The sequence below is a fragment of the Planococcus citri genome, chromosome 4 (genome assembly GCF_950023065.1).
Source record: "Planococcus citri chromosome 4, ihPlaCitr1.1, whole genome shotgun sequence".
Taxonomy (NCBI): Eukaryota; Metazoa; Arthropoda; class Insecta; order Hemiptera; family Pseudococcidae; genus Planococcus; species Planococcus citri.
Window position 1 is genome coordinate 65,265,572 of NC_088680.1, and position 23,318 is coordinate 65,288,889.

Sequence of the window (23,318 nt, forward strand, 5' to 3'; positions counted from 1 at the left end):
GTCGATTTAATTGATAAGAAAGCTCAATCAGAGATTCAACCAATGAGAGAAGAGCACACAGAAGCACACTAACCCTATCTGGGTGAAAGTTGAGTCGTTCGATGAATTTGAACTTTCGACTCGTGTCATCTCTTATCAGCTGCATCGGTTCCCTTTCGATAATAAATGAAAATATTATTGAGAAAAAATTTCTAATAATATTCGAATTTCATCTAGGAAAATCCCATTTCTTCTTTCATCTGGATCTTCGTACTATTCTGATCTAATATTTCTTCGTGGAAATTAATCGATGTGAAGAAAACCGAACTAGAAAGTCGTCTTGCCAAGTGTAGTTAAATGTGTTTTCACTACGTTTTATCTTTAAAACATTCGCCACAAAAAGATGTAACTCGAAAGAGAAATTAACTCGATTCGATCGTCATCGTGAACTTCATCATCGTATTCTGATACTTCAACTCTCCCATGGGAAATTGATCTTGGATTCTTGATACCAGCTGCTCAAAACCCTCATCATGGATGTCGATTACTTCCCCAGGTTGACCGATCTATCACTTGATGCATTTCTAGAAAGTTTAAGAATAGATACGATCGACTTGAATAATGTGCTCGCTTTCTCCAACTCTGTCTTCTTACCCGAGCAACTTTCGGAAACACTGATCACAAAGATGAGTGCTAAAAACCTACTGAATCACCAGACAATCTCGTTATTCGAACCAACAAATACTAGATTGAGGTAAAATCGAAATAAACTCTAGAGATTGATCTTGAAAGAGTATTTTTCACTTGGAAGTTGTCTTCTTTTGCAGAAAAATATCAATACCAGATGCTTCCTCTGCGATCGACGTTGCTGAGTTGCAAATTTTCCAGAAACATAAACTAAAAGAAATACGATTGGGTGGATTGCAAATCACCATCGATACATTGGTCGACTCGTTGAACGAATGGACTCGACTTAATTTAGAAAAACTGAGCGTTTCGAAAGCTGCGTTTCCTCTGTGTTTCTCCGAGTAAGTGTTGCAGAAGTCTTCACGTGCCTACAGCTTATCTTGATTACTAATTTAGTCATTTTGATATGGTTCTGTTGTTTCAGACGATACCTTCCAATCACATCTCCGATCATTACGTTGAAAAATCTACGCGAATTGGATCTGAGTGAAACGAATTTAAATCTACATTTGCTCGATGTCATCGTAGAAGAATTACCTTTGATGGAATCGTTGAATATTTCCAATACTGGCATTAATGATTTATCTTGTTTGCTGAAATGTAAATCTAGATTGAAAACATTGATCATGTCTAATGTCTTTGTAAGCGATGAGATTTTTTTTTCGTGTAATTTTTTGTGCATTTGATAAACGTAATAATATTATGATCGTTTGTTTGCAGCTGTTACCTTCGAATTGTAACGATGAAATGTTAGATCACGTGTTTTTCCATCTCGATGAATTGAGGCATTTGGATATCTCGTTTGAAAAATTCTCGAACCCTGTTCACATAATTACAGCTCCTGATCTGAGTCATACTTTTCCCATCACTCATCTCGTGGATAAGTTACCCAAATTAGTATCTCTGGACATCTCTGGTGAGTGTTGGAAATGGAAAATATGTACTAAACCTTCGTAAATGTTTCAAATCTATTTGTTTCTGTTTAAAGGTAATGAATCCGTATCAGAAGACGTTCTGATCGCGTTCCTTCAAAGCCACGAAAATTTGAAATTTTTTGGATTACTGGATACAGGATTGTGCAATAGCGATGTGTTTTTAAATACTCAACACTTCTTATATCGTCCAGATCTTCTGGTGAATATCAATCAGAATATTAATTGGCATAAATTCACTGTTAGTTCGATGATTATAATTTTTTTCCCATTATTTCAGGTCACTGGATCTGCTTCATTAGATCAAATCGTACTCAGTTTGAAATTATATTCAAAAAGAACAATTTTCTTGCAAAGTACATTATATAATCTATATTCGTCATCAGATCGTAAAGATTTTGGTCCTCGACCAGATCTCGTCAAGGTAATAATTCGATTAAAAAACGTCTAAATTATCAGTAAAATGTTTTACTACAGTTGTTTTTCGATTCACAGATCATGACAGACGTAATGAAAACTCATTCGATGAGTTTCAAAGTTCAGTTAGCTTGTACCGCGTGTTTGTATAATTTAACGAAAAGTGGATGGTTTGATAACGATACATTTGGTATTCCTTCGACTTTGATGACCGAAGTTGCTCATCTTATTCTGAACGCGATGAGTACTTTTGCAAAGCATCCTCAGTTACAGAAAAATGCCTTACTTACGTTATGTAACGATCGAATGTTGCAGGTATTTTTTCAAAAACAATACTTCAGTAAAATATTCAACGTTTCGAAATATTCCCTTGACTCATCTTTGGTTTTTTTTTCTCAGAATACGAATATGGATAGATATCGATGCGCTCGACTTGTATTGGATGCTTTATGTAGATTCACCGATGAAGCTACTCAAAGACTTTGTGTTGCCATATCGAGTATTGTTGGTGGGTGAAATCAATTGTTGGACTTTTATTTCAATATTATTTACTCGATATATCGATTGATTTGCTAACTCTTTTCGATAGTTGCGAGAATATCTACAGACCAAATGAACGAATTGGGATCAGAAAAACGATACATGCAAAAGCTGCTAGCCTTAGTGAAAAGAAAACTGGACATCATAGCTGCAGATCCTACGCTAGGTTATGCATTGAGCACTCTGTGGAACATCACAGGTTGGTATTATTGACCCATGTTCATTTTTACTTCAACGTGTATCATTTAATACGTGATTTCTGTTCTCTCCAATATCAGACGAGTCTCCACAAACTTGTACAGTATTCTTAGAACAAGGCGGTCTGGAGCTATTCACGAAAATGTTAGACGAATACGTCGATTGTGACCCAGTCTTGACTAAAATACTCGGTTTACTCAATAATATCGCCGAATTCGCCGATTTGCGGAGTTGTCTGATGACATTCGAAGTGATAAATCCTATTCGGTGAGATTCCTCGATCTAAATATCTTCTAAAGTCGACGATTGTTTTTTAACGATAATTATTATCAATTTCACAGGAATTTGCTCGGTTCAGCTTCCATCGAGAATAGTTACTTTTCAGCTGGAATTTTAGCCAACTTGATTTCACCCGGTCCTCAAGTCTGGACTATTGAGAAAATACCCCGAGATGATATTTTGATCGAACTTAGCGAATCGATCAGTCGTTGGAAACATATCGAAGGTGAAATGGTCGCGTATCGATCGTTTCGTCCGTTTTTGCCTCTTTTGAATTGTTACGAAACGTATCAAGCTCAGTTATGGGCTTTGTGGGCTGTGCAACATGTACTCACCGTTAATGGTAAGTAGGAAAATGACTCGTTTACTCCTTTATACTCTGAATGTGTAATAATTTTGATGTGTTTGTGGTTTATTTTTAGCATCACGTTATTATCGTATGGTACTGGAAGAGAAATTATGCGATATATTTATGGAATTGATTCAACGAAGTGATACCAATCCATTGGTTAAACAACAAGCTGAAATAATTCTTCATCAACTTCAGTAAGTATCACGATCGAGCCATAATTGAGGTCTAATTTTTTTTTGTTTTTTTCAAGTTTCAAGACCATCATTGTTGTATTATTGAATACTAATCTACCAATGTATGTTTGTTTCTGTCTCATTTTCAGCGAATACGGAAGAAAGAAAATCACAGTCTTTAAATTTTGAACTAATTTAAGACCTATTTTATTTCTACTTCTCTTCGTATACTTCAATGATTACTTCATTTTCATAATAATTTGTTTGTGTGAGCCGGAATTCCGAGTACCTGAACCTGCTGTTTGCGCAGTAGGTACGTTACGTATGTGTATATGATTTTATACATTATACATGCATATTATTTTATAGACTACCTTCGTGTGTGGCTTTGTTGATATTTACATATTTTTCCTATCTTTCTATATACGGCGGAATTTCAATTGACTGGTTTTATCTTCATTTTTTATAATATCGACGCTGTTTTGAATTGTTCTAAAGTGTCTTTTGACGTGGATTTTTTTTTTTTTTTTGATTCGGTGGTGTTAATTTCGATTGACTGATACGTTGTAAAATTTTGTTTCTTTTTTGCCCCGTTGAATTGGATGGTTGAGATTCTACCGTATTATTTATTATGTGTTAAGGATCGTTATTTTATTTCTCGAAACTCGCATTATCGTTTATTATTAGATTCGATTGTAGTTACATAAAATTTGGAATGAAAATATTGACTGGTAATTTTTATTTTACACGAAGCAAGCGTAAGAAAATGATGAGAGTTGTTTTGGGTCTATTTTAAGGTCATTGGAATGATCCTAGAAGAAATAAAAATCGGTTGAAGGCTCGAGAATCGCTGAAAAGTGGTCTAAATTGGATTTCTGGTGATGAACAAAGAATCATTTTTTTTTTCACACTAATTGAATTAATTTTTTTGAGTTTTTAAAAATTCACAAAGAAATTGGAAAATTAATTTTAGCGCCGGAAATTATTTTTTTTGGGGGGGGGGGGAGGCGGTCAGAAAGTATCGTTTATGTTCATCTAGCAAAATTAGATTCAGTGAGTTTGGAAAGGTGTGTTTTGTGATTTTTTGAACACCTGTATGTTCCAAAATTGAAAGTGCTCAATTTTCCAAAATCAATAATTAGTATTTTTGTTTTTGCTCTTTAGGGAATTTTTGCAACACCTCAGAATGAAATTCGAGCTGCCTGAGTTAGACCTACTGATCATCTTTGAAAAGATCAATATCCTCAGTCTTCAGTTCTCTTGATTGAAAATAAGTATGACAAAATCGATTTTCGAATGAACCCTTTTCGGAACATAATTTTGGTTAATGTTGGTTAATTTTCACCTCACGAAAACAAAGATGCTGAAACGAAACAATACAAATGATAATTAAAGCTTTTTTTTTATCGTGATCGAGTTTTGATCAAGAGGTCATTTCATTTCGAAAATAATCTATCTTACGGAATTGGAAATCGGAAAAAACTCGATTTTTGGGGTTCGATTAATCGATTTTTTATTGAGATCAATTTTTGATCGGGAAGCTCATTATTTTCGAATCTGAAATTAGTTCTTCATTTCGAGCAAGATTGATTATCAGATTATACGAAATCAAAAACTACCTATAGATAAGTCGATTTTTAGGGTTCGATTAACCGATTTTTAATCAGATAAATTTTTGGTCGAGAAATCGATTTTTGAGACATTTTTTTTTTTTTTTTTTTCAAACATAATCAATTATACGGTATTGAAAATTGTGGAAAAATCGATTTTCAAAAGTCAATCGAATTTGGATTATGATAAATTTTTGATTGGAAGTGTATGTATAGTTACTTTTTGAAGCTTGAAGCTAAAATTTATTTTTTATTTCAAGAACGATCGATCACACAAAATCAAAAATGGCAAAAATCGATTATTGAGATACGATAAATCGATATTTTCAACAAATCAATTATGAAGAATCGATTTATCGATTTTTGAAATTCAATCTACCGATCATTGAAATTCGATGTATTGGTTCGAGGTTCGATTTATCGATAATTGAGATTCAATTGATCGATAATTGGGATTCAATTTATCGATTCTTAAGATTCGATTTATCTATTATTGACATTCGATTTATTGGTTCGATGTTCAATTTATCGTTCAATGAAATTCGATTTATCGATCATTGAAATTCAATTCATCGATTCCTAAAGTTTGATTTATTGATTCCTAAAATTCGATTTATCGATTCTTGAAATTTGATTTATCGATTATTGAAATTCGATTTATTGGTTCGATGTTCGATTTATCGATCAATGAAATTCGATTTATCGATAATTGAGATTCGATATTTATCGATCATTGAGATTCAATTGATCAATTCCTAAAGTTCGATTTATCGATTCCTAAAATTCGATTTATCGATTCTTGAAATTTGATTTATTGATTATTGAAATTCGATTTATTGGTTCGATGTTCGATTTATCGACCAATGAAAATCGATTTATCGATAATTAAGATTCGATATTTATCGATCATTGAGATTCAACGATTCTTAAGATTCGATTTATCGATTCTTGAGATTCAATTTACCTATTGATTCTGGAGATTCGATATATCGATCATTGAGATTCGATGTATCGATCATTGAGATTCGATGTATCGATCATTGAGATTCGATGTATCGATCATTGAGATTCGATGTATCGATCATTGAGATTCGATGTATCGATCATTGAGATTCGATGTATCGATCATTGAGATTCGATGTATCGATTCTTAAAATTCGATTATTCGATTTTCAATCATGATTAATCTATTTGTGAGGCTAAAATTGAAGTCAAGTCGAGAAATTTTCTCTTCTGTTCTGATTCTTCAAATTTTAGGACGATTTAAACCCTTCCTTGTCCTCTTTCCTAAACTCATCGTGACTTCCAAATTCCATACGTTTCCAAGTCTCCAACTTATTCATTTCAATTTTTTGGTAAAAACAAAATGTCATAAGACGTGAACTTTCAAAGTTTTCTAAAATTTTGGTGCTAATAAATCCACTTGATCCTTGAGACTCATTTTTCATGTTTTTTTTTTTTTTTTTTTTTTTTTATCCAAGAAGTTAATTTGAATGATGCTGAAGTGCCCAAAAATGACTGAAAATATCAATTTTTAAAATATAAAATTATAAAAGTTCTGCTCTGGTGATTTTTGTAAACATTGAAAAAAAATCAGTTTTTTTTTCATTTTATTTATCTTCTTTTTTTTAATTTTAAATTTTTTTCATTTTATCCCTTTTTTAAAAATTGAATTATTTGAAAAATTTTCTGTTATATGGCAATAGTCTTGTTTTTTGACAAAATTGCCAGTTTGGCCCAAATCCTGCACCCTTTTTTGATTTCTGCTTCGAGACTTCCTATTTTGAAAAATTCGCCAAAAATCAAAAATTCAACTTCTCAACTCAAAATGTGGTTCTGAGGTGTGGCCCTCATACATATATCTATCCAGTGTTGCCAAATTTCAGCACAATATCAGCTAAGGAGGTTGTAGGTTATCTTTGCCATTCAGGGCTGTTAAATTACCGTAATTTATTCACTGGTAAAATACGGCGGTAAAATACGGTAAAATACGGTATTTTACGGTATTTATGGTATTTTACTAATTTGGATATGAAGAGTTATTTTTTGTAGTTTGACTTCGAAGTTGTGAACTTCTGACCTGCCTCTGAAGTAAATTTTCATCTGTTTTAGGTGTTATTAAAGATTATAGAAAATTTTCCATGGACATTTTTTGGAAATTTATGGGGAAAATTTTTGGTAACTTTCAAATCATAAATTCCCATGGAAATTTGGAAATTTATGAAGGAAAGATGGAAAAAACGTGTTAATTTGGCTTTTTGGTAAATTATGGTAAAATACGGTAATAAACTTTTGGTAAAATACCGTAAAATACGGTAAAATACCGCCGTAATTTACCAACATAAATTACCTTACAGCCCTGTTGCCATTGTAATAAAAAACATCAGTCAACATTTTCTTGTCACATTGAATTACGTATATTCTATAGTTTGACTGTTTTCGTTAATAAAATTCTTAAAACATTATTTTGTTGTGTTTTTTTTTCGCTCTCGTTCTCCAAACTTTGAATTGATGCTCGTTCTCTACATTTTTAATTTATTTAGTAAATATAAATTAAAAAAGATTCGTACTTAAATAAACTATGAAATGAGTAAAAATGGTAAGAATCGTCGTTTATTGACAACAGATCAGAAATAAATTAACAAATAAAATATTTCGTGATGGATGTACAAAATAAAATATTAAAAAATAAATAATAAATGAATAAAAAATGCGAAGAAAACAATGAAAAAAGAAAACCTAATGAGAAAGCCATCGATATACGATTAGGTACACTATGGAAATGCGGTACAAAACATCATTATCATTATGTATCATGGATATGTACATAACATACAAGGTGTCCTGTTTATATGGTGTTACTGCAATTGTGAAATATAACGCTCAGAAAAACATAAATATCAAATCAGATGTCAATAAAAAAGTGAAAAATGACTCGCAATCTGATTTCTGGCATTTATATCGAATTCAACAAATAGCTAAAGATAGGTTCACATGATACATAAACTAATCAGTATTTGAAACGATGATTGAACTTGAAGAAAAATTTACTTCAAAAACAGCTCTTACAGGTATAGTACATTTATAATATGTAGTAGGTACAAGTTTGGGTAATCAGTAAGTCGTCAATATTGCTTCGTGTTGATGTCCTATATGATTAGGTAGGTAAAGAAAAAGAAAAAAATTATTCTAAATAATAACGAATAGGTACTACCTATCAAGCTGCAGGCTATCCGGAAATGAAAACTTTTCGCCGGATATGCCGCCGCATCGCACTATCATGATACGAGTCTTACAAACGATGACTAAAAACAGTACAAGAGAGATAACAACTAATAAAAGGTGTATTTACAAATTTTATCATGATTGAACATCGTTGCGTAATTAATTGACCTTAGAAATTAAAATAAGCCGGCGTTTTGCGCTCGTTAATCGTTTTATGAAGTCAACAATGAAGAGAGAAACGAAGAAGACAGGTAAAGGATGAGAGATGATAATTTGAGGTAAAATAGAGCTGAGAGTAAATATTGCGAGTTGAGTTGATAACAAGTTCGAATTATAATTTGCCCAGTAATGTGATTGAATTTCCCAAATAAATTTTTATATTTTGGGGTTTCAAAAACTATTATGTAATGAAAATATCAAAATCTCATTGAAGGTTCAAGATTCGCCAGATAAATACAAACGTTTCACAATTTGTGTGATTAAAATAATGTATTTACGGCGAACAGGTTAGGCAATTTTATTAACGTCACTGAATGGAAAAAGAACTCGAGTTGCAAGGCGTTAAATAGAGGCCTTTTTCTGTGGCTCCTTTCCCGTATTCAAATTTATGGCTGGGAACAGAATTTGTTATTAAATTGTTATAATAACGTATAAAAAATGACATAAAAAATTTGAAAAAGTACTTTAAAGTTGTTAAAAATAATCAAAAACTGATGAAATAAAAACATAAAACATTTTAAGAACCGTAAAATTATTCAAAACTCGTGAAATTTTATTAAAATTTGATAAAACTCGTAAAAATTGCAAAACATCCAATACTGATGAACAAAAAAAGTAATTTCAAACTGTTAAAAACAACAGAAAAGTACTTCAAAAGAATTCAAATCATTGAAAACTACAAAAAAAAAAAAAGATAATGGAAATGTTCTCAAAGTTTGCTGAAAGGAGAAAAAAATCAAAAAAAGATCTTAAAATTAAAAACGATAATAAAACCTGTGTTCATTATGTTTTTTGTCAAAAATTGTTGTAAAGCCTGATTTTTAAGCAAATGTGTCAAAATTGACAAAACATTCTTTTTTCTACTCAAAATTGTTCTAAAACCTCATTTTTGGGCAAAATTGTCTATAAGTCCTCATTTTTTCTGCAGCTGTTTTGAACGTCACATTTTTTTGCTAACATTGACAAGAAAGTTGTCAGAACTGTACAAAATTTTCCAAAAATTCTTTTCTCTGCTTAACATTGTTCCAAAACTTCATTTTTGGGAAAAATGGTCAAAATGTCTTAATTGTTCCTAAAATATTCAAAATTACATTTTTGGTAAAAATTGACAAAAAAAGTTGACAAAAATGTCAAAATTTCCCAAAACTTCTGTTTTTTAGTAGAAATTGCCCCCAAAACACCATTTTTGGCCAAAATTGCTAAAAAGTCCTCATTTTTCCAAAAATTATACAAATCACAGATTGACAAAAAAGTTGACAAAATTGTCAAAATTTTCCAAAACTTCTTTTTTTATGTAAAAATTGTCCCAAAAACTCTTTTTTGGATAAAACTATCAAAAAGTCCTCATTTTTTCCTAAAATTTTCAAAGTCTCATTTTCTGCTAAGATTGACAAGAAAGTATTGTCCCCAAACCTCATTTTGGTCAAAATTGTCAAAAAAAGTCCTCATTTCAATTTGTTAAAAAGCCCACATTTTTCCTAAAATACCTATTCCAAATCACAATTTTTGTCAAAATTGACAGGAAAAGTTGACAAAATTGTCAAAATTTCCCAAAAATTCTTTTCTTTGATCACAATTGTCTCAAAGCTTCATTTTTGGTCAAATTTGTTAAAAAGCCCACATTTTCCCTAAAACATTCCAAATCACAATTTTTGTCAAAATTGACAGAAAAAGTTGACAAAAATGTCAAAATTTCCCAAAAATTCTTTTCTCTGATCAAAATTGTCTCAAAACTTCATTTTTGGTCAAATTTGTCAAAAAGTCCACATTTGGCACATTTTTCCTAAAATATTCCAAATCACAAGTCTTGTCGAAATTGACAGAAAAAGTTGACAAAAATGTCAAAATTTTCCAAAACTTCTTTTTACTGCTCAAAAATGCCCAAAAACCTTATTTTTGAACAAAATTACCAAAAAGTCCTCATTTTACCTAAAATTTTGTGAGTCACATTTTTTTGATAACTTGACAAGAAAGTTGACAAAATTGTCAAAATTTCCCAAAGATTCTTTTCTCTTATCAAAACTGTCTCAAAACTTCATTTTTGGTCAAATTTGTCAAAAAGTCCTCATTTTACCTAAAATTTTGTAGGTCACATTTTTTTTGATATCTAACTTGACAAGAAAATTAACAAAATTGACCAAAATGTCAAACTTTTCCAAAACTTCTTTTTACTGCTCAAAATTGCCCAAAAATCTTATTTTTGAACAAAATTACCAAAAAGTCCTCATTTTACCTAAAATTTTGTAAGTCACATTTTTTTGATAACTTGACAAGAAAGTTGACCAAATTGTCAAAATTTCCCAAAGATTCTTTTCTCTTATCAAAACTGTCTCAAAACTTCATTTTTGGTCAAATTTGTCAAAAAGTCCTCATTTTACCTAAAATGTTGTAGGTCACATTTTTTTTGATATCTAACTTGACAAGAAAATTGACAAAATTGACAAAATTGTCAAAATTTCCCAAAAATTCTTTTCTCTGATCAAAATTGTCTCAAAACTTCATTTTTGGTCAAATTTGTCAAAAAGTCCTCATTTTCCCCAAAATATTTACAATACAAGATTGACAAAAAAGTTGACAAAACCGTCAAAATTTCCTAAAACTTCTTTTTTCTGGTCAATAAAAGTCAAAATTGTCCTCAAAACTCATTTTTGCACAAAATTGCCGAAAAAGTCCTCATTTTTCCTGAAATTTTCAGTTTCATTTTTTTTGCTAAGATTGACAAAAATTTATCAAAACTGTCAAAATTTCCCAAAAATGCTTTTCTTTGGTCAAAATTATCTCAAAACCTCTTTTTTGGTCAAAATTGTCAAAACGTCCCCATTTTTCCTAAAATATTCAAAATCGCATTTTTGAGATTTTTGAAAAAACGATTTTAAATTTTTTTACTGCATTTTTATGTGTTATGTAAATTATTATGGCTATATTTTGCTAAAATTTGATATTTCATCACTTTCAGATAAATTTTGTTGGTGTTTTTCGTTTTTTTTTCCAAAAGAATAAAACATAATATTTAAAATTGATGATGCGATTTTTTGTGAATTTTTTTTGCAAATTTTAGTTTAATTAAGTTATTTTTTTAATGATACCTGTTATTTTTCTCACAAAATTTACAATCTTAGCAAAAACGTGGACATTGATTTTGAATTGTTGAAAATGTACTTTCCATTTGTTTACGAGATGCCCTCAGTAAAAACTCTCAGTTCCAGCAAATTTTAAAGAGATTTATATTACACATTTTTTTTCTGACTCAGAGATTTACGTACTTCGAAAAATTAAGGAGAAAATGAGCTAATTTTCTTGGGAAAAAAGAATGAAATTTGAATAGAACACTTCAAAAAGTTGAACCAGATTTAAACTGAGCTCGTTTTAAATAATTATAATATTCATTACTAGGCATACTACATTTGGAACCGTTATCAAAATAAATGGCATAAAATATATAAACGTAGCGCTGACCAAGGTTGTTAATTTATCTAAATAGGCTGCATAGATAATTATTTTCGCAGCTAAATTATTGTCGTTTTGATTTGATTATATAATAGAGAAGAAACATTTTTTTACAGTATCCAACTGCGACTTGAGATAAATTCCATCCAAGTTTTTTTTCGGGAAAAAATCATTCTGACAAAAAAAAAGAAAAAAAAACTATATTCAGAACCAAAGACTTGTTGAGAATAAACGAAATAGGTTAAAATATAAGGAAGAACAATAATTCTGATATGCATGAAAAGGCAGAGAATGGAATAAAAATCACGAAAGGTATTCTAATTTTTCCTCTATATTTTATCACACGTCAACAGTTCTTCATTCATTTTAAATAAATTTCAGTCGATTCTTTTCCCAAAAATTGCAACAATATTAAGGTCTAAAAAATGCATCTTCTCTAAAATAAATACATTTTCTAATGTACTCGTCAAGGGTACACCGGCATGCACAAATACGTATGAGAAGAATAACCTACTTCGTAGATATGGTACCTAAACTATGTCGAATATTAATTCATAGAGCACATTATTTAAGTACATAAAACTATAGAGGCACAAAAGTTTCGTAGATATGTAGTAAAACGTAAGTAGGTATTAGGTAAATACTCAAGTACACATATAACATGTACGAATAGGTTAATTAGTATAAGGTATTAAGATACAGTGATGTGCTGATAGTCCAATGATGATATTGAAAAAATTTAAAGTTTAAAATTACAAACTACACATTTTCATTGACTTTTGATCGTCTTAATCACATTCATTCATAAATATAACCAATTAACGAAATATATGCACTCGTAATACCTATTCACGAAACTTATCTAGTCGTCTACCAAGAAAAGAAAATAACAGAACAGAAAAAAGAACAAACAACTGCGACTCGCTTAAATAAATTCTTAGCACACTTTTTTTTTTTACCTATGCGAGACTGTGCGAACAAGTACTTGTTAAAATAAGGAGAGAAAAACGCACACTTTAAACTGATATATGGGGCGATTGACTAGAATTAAACTTACATATTAATTAATTTGCATCGAGTAGAAATAAGTCCGTTACATAAAAGAGTGTATCACAGAAGTATTACTTAAATATAAACGGATATAATGTCGATTGCCTCATCGTCCATTTTTTTTTTTAAATTATTATTTTACTTACCTCGAAATGTGGAAATTAGACTAAAAAAAAAAATCGTCACTTTATAAGCAAATTAGTACATTACAAATGAATGATATTATTTTAGTACATGATAATAATACTGATATAATGTAAGTATAAAAAGTTATACATAGACAGACAGAGAGAGAGAGATTTAGGTAGGTAAAGAAATAAGGAAACAGACAAGAGAGGAAAATCGTATAAAAATAATTAGTTGTCGGAAAATATTACGTAGAAAAAAACACATACGTATCTATATATTCATAATGTATGCATACTTTTATTACTTTGCACAAAGTGGTGCAAAATATATGACATATATGTACGTGAGAGTATAAAACGATAAACGGACGTTGAACAATTTGACTATTACAATTACAATAAACAAACGATATATGAGATTACTCGTACTCGTCGTGCTACCCAGATCCTTTATAAATAGGTACGAGTAGGTGGTTGAGATTTGGAGAAATATTATCTAAGTAGGTACTATTCGCATAATACGACGTCTTCTTGTTTCCACGATAGTTTTACGCGATAGTCGGAGTTCACTACGAAGTCTGAAATGCATCCTCTGATTCCTTTGTTGTATTTGAAATTGCTTCTCATGAATTCACTTTCTAAGCCACCTGTTGGTTGAATTAAATTTTCGGGATTTAAATATAGGTATGATTTATGGGATCTATGAAGGGAGGAAAAATTACTTACCTATATAAAGTCCTGAATCAGAGTTCATCTGTCTTAAAGGACCCGTCATTTTACTAACAATTGCTTCTCCATTATCTACCATTAAACTAGCTACGTAGACTTCCCTATAAAAAAAGAATACCATCGTGAACACAAATTACTTTACATAGACATACATACAAAGGTGGAAAATTTTTTGAGAAATTCTCTGTAAAATTTACCTGAATATATTGACACGATGCCAATGCCCATCATCAACTCTAGTGCTGTTATACATCAAGGATACCTGACCATTGCCAACGTTGTAGGATAATTGTAGGTAGCCGTTTACAATGGCCAATGATAAAAAGTCCTTGTTTGAATTCAAAGATGTGGCTGCTGCGTTGCCATGCCATAATAATAAGCCCATAACTGAAGTGGTTTTGAATCGCATATTGATGCTTACTCTGTCACTGACGATTCTGCGATAAAAGTTATAAGAAAAAATAAATAATGCGATGAAACGAGAGTAAATTAAGAGTCTAGTGAGTTTTACTTTAGGAAAGGGTATTCAAAAGTTCATATTTTCAAAAATGTTATAAAATAAATACGGTCCATTTTTTGATTTTTTTTTAGTGTGCGTAGCACACTATTGGTTTCGTTCTGAAAGTGGAAAAATTCTTTGGAACGAATGTTCTCTTAGATGGATGGGCCGATTTTTTTGAAATTTTCGTACGTAGATGTGGTCCATCATGAGGCATTCAACGCCGTAATTATAATTGCAATTACTCAATTAGCTTCTTGAGTAATTGAAGACGTCATAACAAAAAGGACATATGTGAAAAAGTTGTACTTTGAGAAGGAGCTGTTTGAAAGTTTGTGTGCTTGTGAAGAGTGTACTGCATTCAGTAAAATTATAGTACAATCCCTGTACTATAATTTTACTGAATGTGGTACACTCTTCACAAGCGCACCAACTTTCAAAGAGCTTTTTCTCAAAATACAACTTTTCACATATGTCCTTTTTGCTATGACGTCTTCAATTGCAATTAATTACGAAAATTTGTACCAAAAAAAGAATAAAAAGGGGAAAAGGGCCATATCAAAAGCGCGAAGCCGACAAAAGCAAAACCGACGTCAGATAAATTTTGAAATTATTTTTATCAAAGGGAAGCCGACCCCCTGTGGTGTTATATTTATCAAAAGCAAAGCCGACGTCAGATAAATTTTGAAATTTATGTAACACCACAGGGGTTCTAAAATCTTTTCTATTATTCAATTTTCAAATTTTTATCAAAGAGAAGCCGACCCCTGTGGTGTTATATTTATCAAAAGCGAAGCCGACATCCCTTTTAAAATGTAACACCGCAGGTGTCCTAAAATATTCTTATCTACAGTGTTATCTTTCCCATGGTTCAATTTTGAGAAAGGTTTTTAGAACACCTGCACCTGCAGGTGTTTCATTTACACACATTCAGTACTTAGACGATGAAAGCAGGTGGCTACCCTTCGAAAAGTTTTTAGAACACCTGCACCTGCAGGTGTTTCATTTACACACATTCAGTACCTAGACAATGAAAGCAGGTGGCTACCCTTGGTAGTCAAATTCCACCCGTCATTTGCGCTTTGGCTGTGCTCCAGAGAAGTTCTATCCGTGTCGCGTTATACTTTCAAGCTTTCGGTAATGTGCTGTGCATTCGATGTTGCATAGTGCTTTCGAGCTTTCGTATTCGCGTAGTGCTTTTTTAATCGCATTGTGTTTTCGAGCTTTTGAACTTTCAGTATCGCATTGTGCTTTTTTTTCAAAATCGCGTTTTTTTCATGTTTTTTTTTCAAAATCTCGGTGTGCTTTTTTTCAAAATCGCATTGTGCTTTTGTTTTTGAAATTGCGTTGTGCTTTTTTTTCAAAATAGTGTTGTGCTTTTTTTTCAAAATCGCGTTTTTTTTCATGTTTTTTTTTCATAATCGTGTTGTGCTTTTTTTTCAAAATTGCAGTGAGTTTTTTGTTTTAAAAATCGCGTTGTGCTTTTTTTATTGAAATCGCGTTGTGCTTTTTTTCCGAAATCACGTTGAGCTTTTTTTTGAAATCACATTGTGCTTTTTTTTCAAAATCACATAGTGCTTTTTTTTAAAATCCCATTGTGCTTTTTTTTTTTGAAATCGCGTTGTGCTTTTTTTCAAATTCGCGTAGTGCTTTTTTTCAAAATCGTGTAGTGCTTTTTTTCAAAATCGTGTAGTGCATTTTCAAAATCGTGTGGGTTTTTTTCAAAATCGTGTAGTGCTTTTTTTCAAAATCGTGTAGTGCATTTTCAAAATCGTGTGGGTTTTTTTCAAAATTGTGTTGTGCTTTTTTTCGAAATCGCGTTGTGCCTTTTTTCGAAATCACGTTGTGCTTGTTTTTCATAATTGCGTTGTGCTTTTTTTCGAAATCGCGTTTTCATTTTTAAAATTACATTGTGCTTTTTTTCAAAATCGTGTAGTGCTTTTTTCAAAATCGTGTAGTGCTTCTTTTCAAAATTGCGTTGTGCTTTTTTTTCAAATTCGCGTTGTGCTTGTTGTGCTTTTTTTTGAAATCGCGTTTTCATTTTTGAAATTCCGTTGTGCTTTTTTTCAAAATTGTGTAGTGCTTTTTTTCAAATTCGCGCAGTGCTTTTTTTTTTGCAAATTTGCGTTGTGCTTTTTTTTGAAATAACGTTGTGCTTTTTTTTTAGAAATCGCTTTGAGCTTTTTTTTTGAAATTCCGTTGTGCTTTTTTGCAAAGGTGTGTAGTGCTTTTTTTTTCAAATTCGCGCAGTGCTTCTTTTTGCAAATTTGCGTTGTCCTTTTTTCCTATATCGCATTGTGCTTTTTTTGAAATCGCGTTGTGCTTTTTTCAAAATCGTGTGGTGCTTTTTTTCAAAATCGCGCAGTGCTTTTTTTGCAAATTTGCGTTGTGCTTCTTTTCAAAATCACGTTCTGCTTTTTTTAAAAATCGCGTTGTGCTTTTTTTCCAAAATTTGCGTTGTGCTTTTTTTTGAAAATTTGCGTTGTGCTTTTTTTTGAACATTCGCGTTGTGCTTTTTTTTGAAGCTCCCATTGTGCTTTTTTCCAAAATCGCGTTGTGCTTTCTTTCAAAATCGCGTTGTGCTTTTTTTTTCCAAAATTCGTTCTGCTTTTATTTTGAAATCGCGTGCTTTTTTTTCAAAAATTCGTGTTGTGCTTTTTTCAAAAATTCGCGTTGTGCTTTTTTTAAAAATCGGGTTGTGCTTTTTTCCAAAGTCGCGTTGTGCTTTTTTTACAAAGTCGCGTTGTGCTTTTCTTCTAAAAACCGCGGTTTTTTTTAAAAATTGCGTTGTCCTTTTTCCCGAAATTGCATTGTGCTTTTTCCCGAAATCGCGTTGTGCTTTTTTTCAAAATCGCGTTGTGCTCTTCTTTCCGAAATTGCGTTGTGCTTTTTTTCCAAAATCACGTTCTGCTTTTTATTTTGAAATTGTGTTGTGCTTTTCTTTCTGAAATCGCGTTGTGCTTTTTTTTCAAAATCACGTTGTGCTTTTTTCTGAAATCGCGTTGTGCTTTTTGGTCGAAGTTCGCGTTGTGCTTTTTTTGAAATCGCGTTGTTTTTTTCCAAAATTTGCGTTGTGCTTTTTTTTTCAAAGTTTGCATTGTGCTTTTTTTTTAAAAAATTGGGTCGTGCATTTTTTAAAAAAATCGCGTTGTGCTTTTTGGTCGAAGTTTGCGTTGTGCTTTTTTTGAAATCGCGTTGTTTTTTTCCAAAGTTCGCGTTGTGCTTTTTTTCAAAGTTTGCGTTGTGCTTTTTTTCGGAAATCGCGTCATGCTTTCTTTTAAAAAATTGCGTCGTACTTTTTTTTTAAAAAATCGCGTTGTGCTTTTTGTTTGAAGTTCGCGTTGTGCTTTTTTTCCGAAATCGCGTTATTTTTTTCCAAAGTTTGCGTTTTGCTTTTTTTCAAAATCATGTTGGTCTTTTTTTCCGAAATCGCGTTGTGCTTTTTTTGAAATTGCGTTTTTTTCCAAAATTTTCAAAGTTTGTGTTGTGCTTTTTTTCGGAAATCGCGTTGTGCTTTTTGTTCGAAGTTCGCGTTGTGCTTTTTTTGAAATCGCGTTGTTTTTTTTCTAAAGTTCGCGTTTTGCTTTTTTTCAAAGTTTGCGTTGTGCTTTTTTTCGGAAACCGCATTGTGCTTTTTTTTAAAAAATCGCGTCGCGCTTTTTTTTCAAAATCACGTTGTGCTTTTCTTTCTAAAAACTCGTTGTGCCTTTTTTCAAATTCGCAATGTGCTTTTTTTTTTAATCATGATTGCGTTCTGCTTTCAAAATCCCAGTCACTTTTTTTCAAAGTTGTGTTGCGCTTTTTTTTGAAAATCATATTGTGATCTTTTTGGAAATCTCGTTCTATTTTTTAAATTTGCGGCGCTTTTTTTGTGATCTTTTTTGAAATCTCGTTCTATTTTTAAAATTTGCGGTGCTTTTTTTCAAAGTTGTGTTGTTTTTTTTTTCAAAATAGCATTGTGCTTATTATTTTGAAGTCGCGTTGTGCTTTTTTCGAAGTTGTGCCTTTTTTTGAAATTTTGTTGTGCTTTTTTTCAAAATCGCGTTGTGCTTCTTTTCCCAAATTGGGTTGTGCTTTCCTAACTAAAGAAGCTACGCACACTGTTACAGCTGCGCCAGGCGCAGCTGTCTAGTTTTTTTTTTTTGGAATTACAACACCTAAAGTTGTGAGTAAAATTTTCAAACTTCAAAAATGAACTTTGAAAGTGTGCTTTGAAGTAGCACTCGAATGCAATTCTCAATCGAACTTGACTGATTTTTAGTTTTAGTTTCAGTTTCAGTTTCGTTTCTTTATACCAGTTTCAGTTTTAGTTTCACTCCCACCCCCACAATAATCAAATTTGTAATAGTGTTTTGGAAATTTATTTTAAAAAATGAACCACCAAACATCAGCTTTGATTTTTTCAGTTTCAATTTCAGTTTATTGGCTCATTTCCGTTTCAGTTTAAGTTTTAGTTTGAATTTCTTCATTTCTGTTTCAACTACAAAAAATTGATGAAATTTCAGCAATATAGAGCCGAAATTACAATATTAGCGCAACAAATCATTTCGAACTTGATAGAATAACATAAAAACAGTTTAAAAGGCCTAAAAATCGGTAAATTGTCGAAGAATTTGGACATAAAAGCACCAAAACAGCCTTAAGAATTCTTATTTCCCTACTAGTTAACGTTGTTCTTCAAAAACTTTCTTAAAAAGAATGCATATTCAAAAAACCACCTTAAGGGTTATGATTTTCCATCTAGCTAATGCTTTTTTCCCAAACAACTACCCCAAATGGAATGGGTATTTTGAAAACCACCTTAAGAGTAACAATTCTCCATTTAGCTAACGTTGTTTCCAAAAAAAGGTTTCCTAATACAATGTATATTCTGAAAACCACGTTATGAATACCAATTCTCTATCTAGTTAACGCTGTTTTCCAAAACAACCGCCCCAAATAAAATGCTTATTTTGAAAACCACCTTAAGAGTAACAATTATCCATTTGGCTAACATTGTTTCCAAAAAAGTGTTCCTAATACAATGTATATTCTGAAAACCACATTAAGAATAACAATTTTCCATTTGGCTAATGTTGTTTCCAGGAAACAGTTTCTAATACAATGTATATTCTGAAAACCACGTTAGGAGTAGTAATTCTCCATTTAGCTAACGTTGTTTTCCAAAACAACTACTCAAAATAGAATATTTATTCTGAAAACCACATTAAAGGTGACAATTCAACCTCTAGCTAACGTTGTTTTCCAAAACAACCACCCCAAATAGAATGCATATTTTGAAAACCACCTTAAGAGTAACAATTTACCATTTGGCTAATGTTGTTTCCAGAAAACAGTTTCTAATACAATGTATATTCTGAAAACCACGTTATGAATACCTACCAATTCTCTATCTAGTTAACGTTGTTTTCCGAAACAACCACCCCAAATAAAATGCTTATTTTGAAAACCACCTTAAGAGTAACAATTATCCATTTGGCTAACGTTGTTTCCAAAAAAGTGTTCCTAATACAATGTATATTCTGAAAACCACATTAAGAATAACAATTTTCCATTTGGCTAATGTTGTTTCCAGAAAATGGTTTCTGATACAATGTATATTCTGAAAACCACGTTAAGAGTAGTAATTCTCCATAGCTAACGTTGTTTTCCAAAACAACCACCCCAAATAGAATGCATATTTTGAAAACCACCTTAAGAGTAACAAATTTTCCATTTGGCTAATGTTGTTTCCAGAAAACGGTTTCTAATACAATGTATATTCTGAAAACCACGTTAAGAATAGTAATTCTCCATTTAGCTAACGTTGTTTTCCAAAACAACTACTCAAAATAGAATATTTATTCTGAAAACCACATTAAAGGTGACAATTCAACCTCTAGCTAACGTTGTTTTCCAAAACATCTACCCCCAAATAGAATGTATATTTTGAAAACCACCTTAAGAGTAACGATTTTCTATTTAGCTAATGTTGTTTCCGGAAAACGGTTCCAAATACAATGTATATTCTGAAAACCACGTTAAGAGTGACAATTCTCAATCTAGCTAACGTTGTTTTCCAAAACAACCACCCCAGATAGAGTGGTCATTTGGAAAACCACCTTAAGAGTAACGATTTTCCATTTAGCTAACGTTGTTTCCAGATAACTGTTTTAATACAATGTATATTCTGAAAACCACGTTAAAAATAACAATTCTCTATCTAGGTAACGTTGTTTCCCAAAACAACTACTCAAAATAGAATATATACTCTGAAAATCACGTTAAATGTGATGATTTAAGATCTAGCTAACGTTGTTTTCCAAAACAACTGGCCCAAATAGAATGGTTATTTGGAAAACCACCTTTTCTCTTTTAGCTAACGTTGTTTTCCAAAAAACTAGCCCAAATTAGAATTTATATTCCGAAAACTACGTTTTAAATATTGATTTTACGTCATAGTTGACGTTGCTTTTGATAAAAGTACTTCAAATATGTAAAATGTCCCCTTCCCCTAATTTTAAAAACCACCTTAGAAGCAACAATTTTTCATCTAGCTAACGTTGTAAATTCAGAATCTACCATATTTTTGCCTCCCCCCTTCCCCTCCCACTCTCCCAAAATTGATTGGAAAATATGTTTTCGAGATGTTTTGAGCAGTTCGGAAATTTTCAGCAGATTGTTGAAAAAAGGATTTCCACAAAATTTTTCCAAATGAAGTTGAAGGGCTAAAATTTTGTTTGTGATCTATTTTGAGCGTTCTGAGTCGCCTGGAGATGTTTACAGGCTCAAATGTTCACTCAGACAAACTTTGTGATATTTTTTGGAATACTGAAAATTAATTTAAAATGTCACTAAAAGCTCCATAATAGTTTAAAATCACAAGTCAACTCAGCATATCGAAAATGGATACATACAATATTTAAATGGTATCTTTGGAAATTGATTTAAGAAAATTGTCCAGACTCCAGAGACTCCAAATTTACTTTTAAATATGACTCGAAACAGTTTAAAATCTATTTGAGGGCGAAAGACTTGAAAATAGGGCATAATATGCCTTTCAGCTTTCCAGCTAAATTAGGTGAAATATCCATTTTTTTTCATTTTTTTTGGGCACAAATTTAATATTTTGAAATTTTCTGAAATTGCAAAAATGTACTTCCAACAGCTGCTGTAATAATTTTGGTTGAAGTAGTATTTTTGAACAGTCTTCGATCTTGCCTTGCCCATTCTAGAAAGTTTTCTGGCTATTGGGAAAGCTTTCTCTCTAGTTCGTCTAAAACCCAGAAGAGAGAAAAGTAAACCACTGGTGTAATGTTGAGATTAGATTCAGCAAAAAGAAAATCCAAAAATACCTCACCAAGAAAATTTGGTCTGAAAAATGGAAAATATAAGTGAACAAAATTGCATATAAGTGGAACAAAATATCGACAAAACTGCTGAGATAGATAGATAGATTTATTGATTGTTTTTAATCGTTGAAAATGACAGAAAAAAGTTTATCAAAATATATTGAAAAATTGAGGGGAAATTTTGGCTAAATTTGGGTCTAAATGTAAACCGTTGAAAATACTTGAAAAGTGATGAAATAAAAATTCCAAAATTCCTTCATTTCAAAAAACTGATAAAAATATCGTTTGGAAAAAAATTAGTAAATTATCAAAAATAGGTAATAGGTGACATGGACAATTTTACAGGAAATTTTCGGGAATTTACAAATAAATATCATCGATGTTTTCATGACAAAATTAAGGGCGAATAAATTACCCAAAACATTGTATCTAAGTGTCGTTTAAAATTTCTTAAAATTCATTTTTAAAAAAATCAGCCATCTTGACAAAAAATGCTGGAATTTCGCATCAAATAGATATCACCAAATTTATCATGAAAAAAAATTTTAAAAACGAGAAATGTGTCAAAATTAATTCAAACAGACTGATCAATTTGTCGCACTCAGTTCAGTTTTTTTCCTTAGAAAATTTACAGTGAGCTGGTTGACACCTTATGGTAAAATAGGATTTTGGGAGTGTAGGGCAAAAACCTTTTGAACTTTAATTTTCTCATTGTGATTTGAACATTTTTGGAAATGAAGATTTCAATTCAAAAAAATAATATCATTGTTAAAATACAGAGCCAAATATCAAGAAGGTCAATTTTCATTCGTTTTCTTGTGGTGTGGTTTCACAATAAAACATCTTGTATTAGTTATGTATTTCTATACATACCTTCTGTTTAGCTCTGGATCAACATAATGTAAAAAAGTATCTTCGTTAAAGGTGGCCACATTACTGACGGTGTCTGACAACTCTGAGCAGCAGTTCCGTTGGCAAACACATTTATACGAATCGTACAAGGGTTCACATTGTAAATCATTGTATAGACCGCAAGGCTTAGCCAGGCAAGGATGCGGACAGTTATCCATATTGAGTCCGGCTAACGCTTCGGCCAAAATATGCATGGGTTTTTCATTGATCACGATCTATATCCAACAACAAAAACAACAACAATAAATCAGTCAGTATCGTTCATTGGAGGATTGTACATATTTCAGGACTCATTAGTACGAACTTTTTGTATACAGCCAACGTAAGAAGCGGTGGTCTTAATTTTAGGCGAAATGATGTCGAAATTCGGCACACCACCGACGTATAAATTCAAATTCAGCGAAAGCTGTACGAAAGCTCCAGGGGTCATGACTTGGGTATAAGGTTGCGAGTCAACTCGCATCACCGCTAAACGTCCAGTTCGTGATATTTTCAACGTATGCCATTCGTCCAAAGCGATTGGATAAGCGCTCCTGTGACACAATAAAATACCTTATTGTTAGTATAGCATTCACCCAAAACCAACAACTAATATGTACATCCAGTTTCGT

The 23,318-nt window shown here is 31.6% G+C and overlaps 2 protein-coding genes across 2 annotated transcripts in view; one reads left to right on the plus strand and one right to left on the minus strand.

Annotated features, from left to right (window-relative positions):
* Window positions 1-134: 134 nt before the first annotated feature.
* On the plus strand, window positions 135-7,632 carry LOC135845791 (protein zyg-11 homolog B-like). The gene is made up of 13 exons (XM_065364619.1): window positions 135-733; window positions 807-1,007; window positions 1,091-1,307; window positions 1,387-1,582; window positions 1,655-1,800; window positions 1,879-2,022; window positions 2,094-2,330; window positions 2,415-2,523; window positions 2,605-2,754; window positions 2,834-3,020; window positions 3,095-3,375; window positions 3,455-3,578; window positions 3,707-7,632. The coding sequence occupies exons 1-13, from the start codon at window positions 513-515 to the stop codon at window positions 3,744-3,746; spliced, it is 2,253 nt and encodes a 750-aa protein (XP_065220691.1). The 5' UTR covers window positions 135-512; the 3' UTR covers window positions 3,747-7,632.
* A 135-nt stretch (window positions 7,633-7,767) lies between these two features.
* The window catches only part of LOC135845869 (pikachurin-like), a 71,797-nt gene continuing 56,246 nt past the window's right edge, over window positions 7,768-23,318 (minus strand). Inside the window, exons 9-13 of the mRNA XM_065364719.1 lie at window positions 23,012-23,240; window positions 22,669-22,922; window positions 14,163-14,402; window positions 13,963-14,066; window positions 7,768-13,883 (exon numbers count right to left, since the gene is read on the minus strand). Of these exons, the coding sequence (XP_065220791.1) occupies window positions 13,744-13,883; window positions 13,963-14,066; window positions 14,163-14,402; window positions 22,669-22,922; window positions 23,012-23,240 (967 nt within the window). The 3' untranslated portion in view covers window positions 7,768-13,743. The remainder of the gene's footprint in view (window positions 13,884-13,962; window positions 14,067-14,162; window positions 14,403-22,668; window positions 22,923-23,011; window positions 23,241-23,318) is intronic.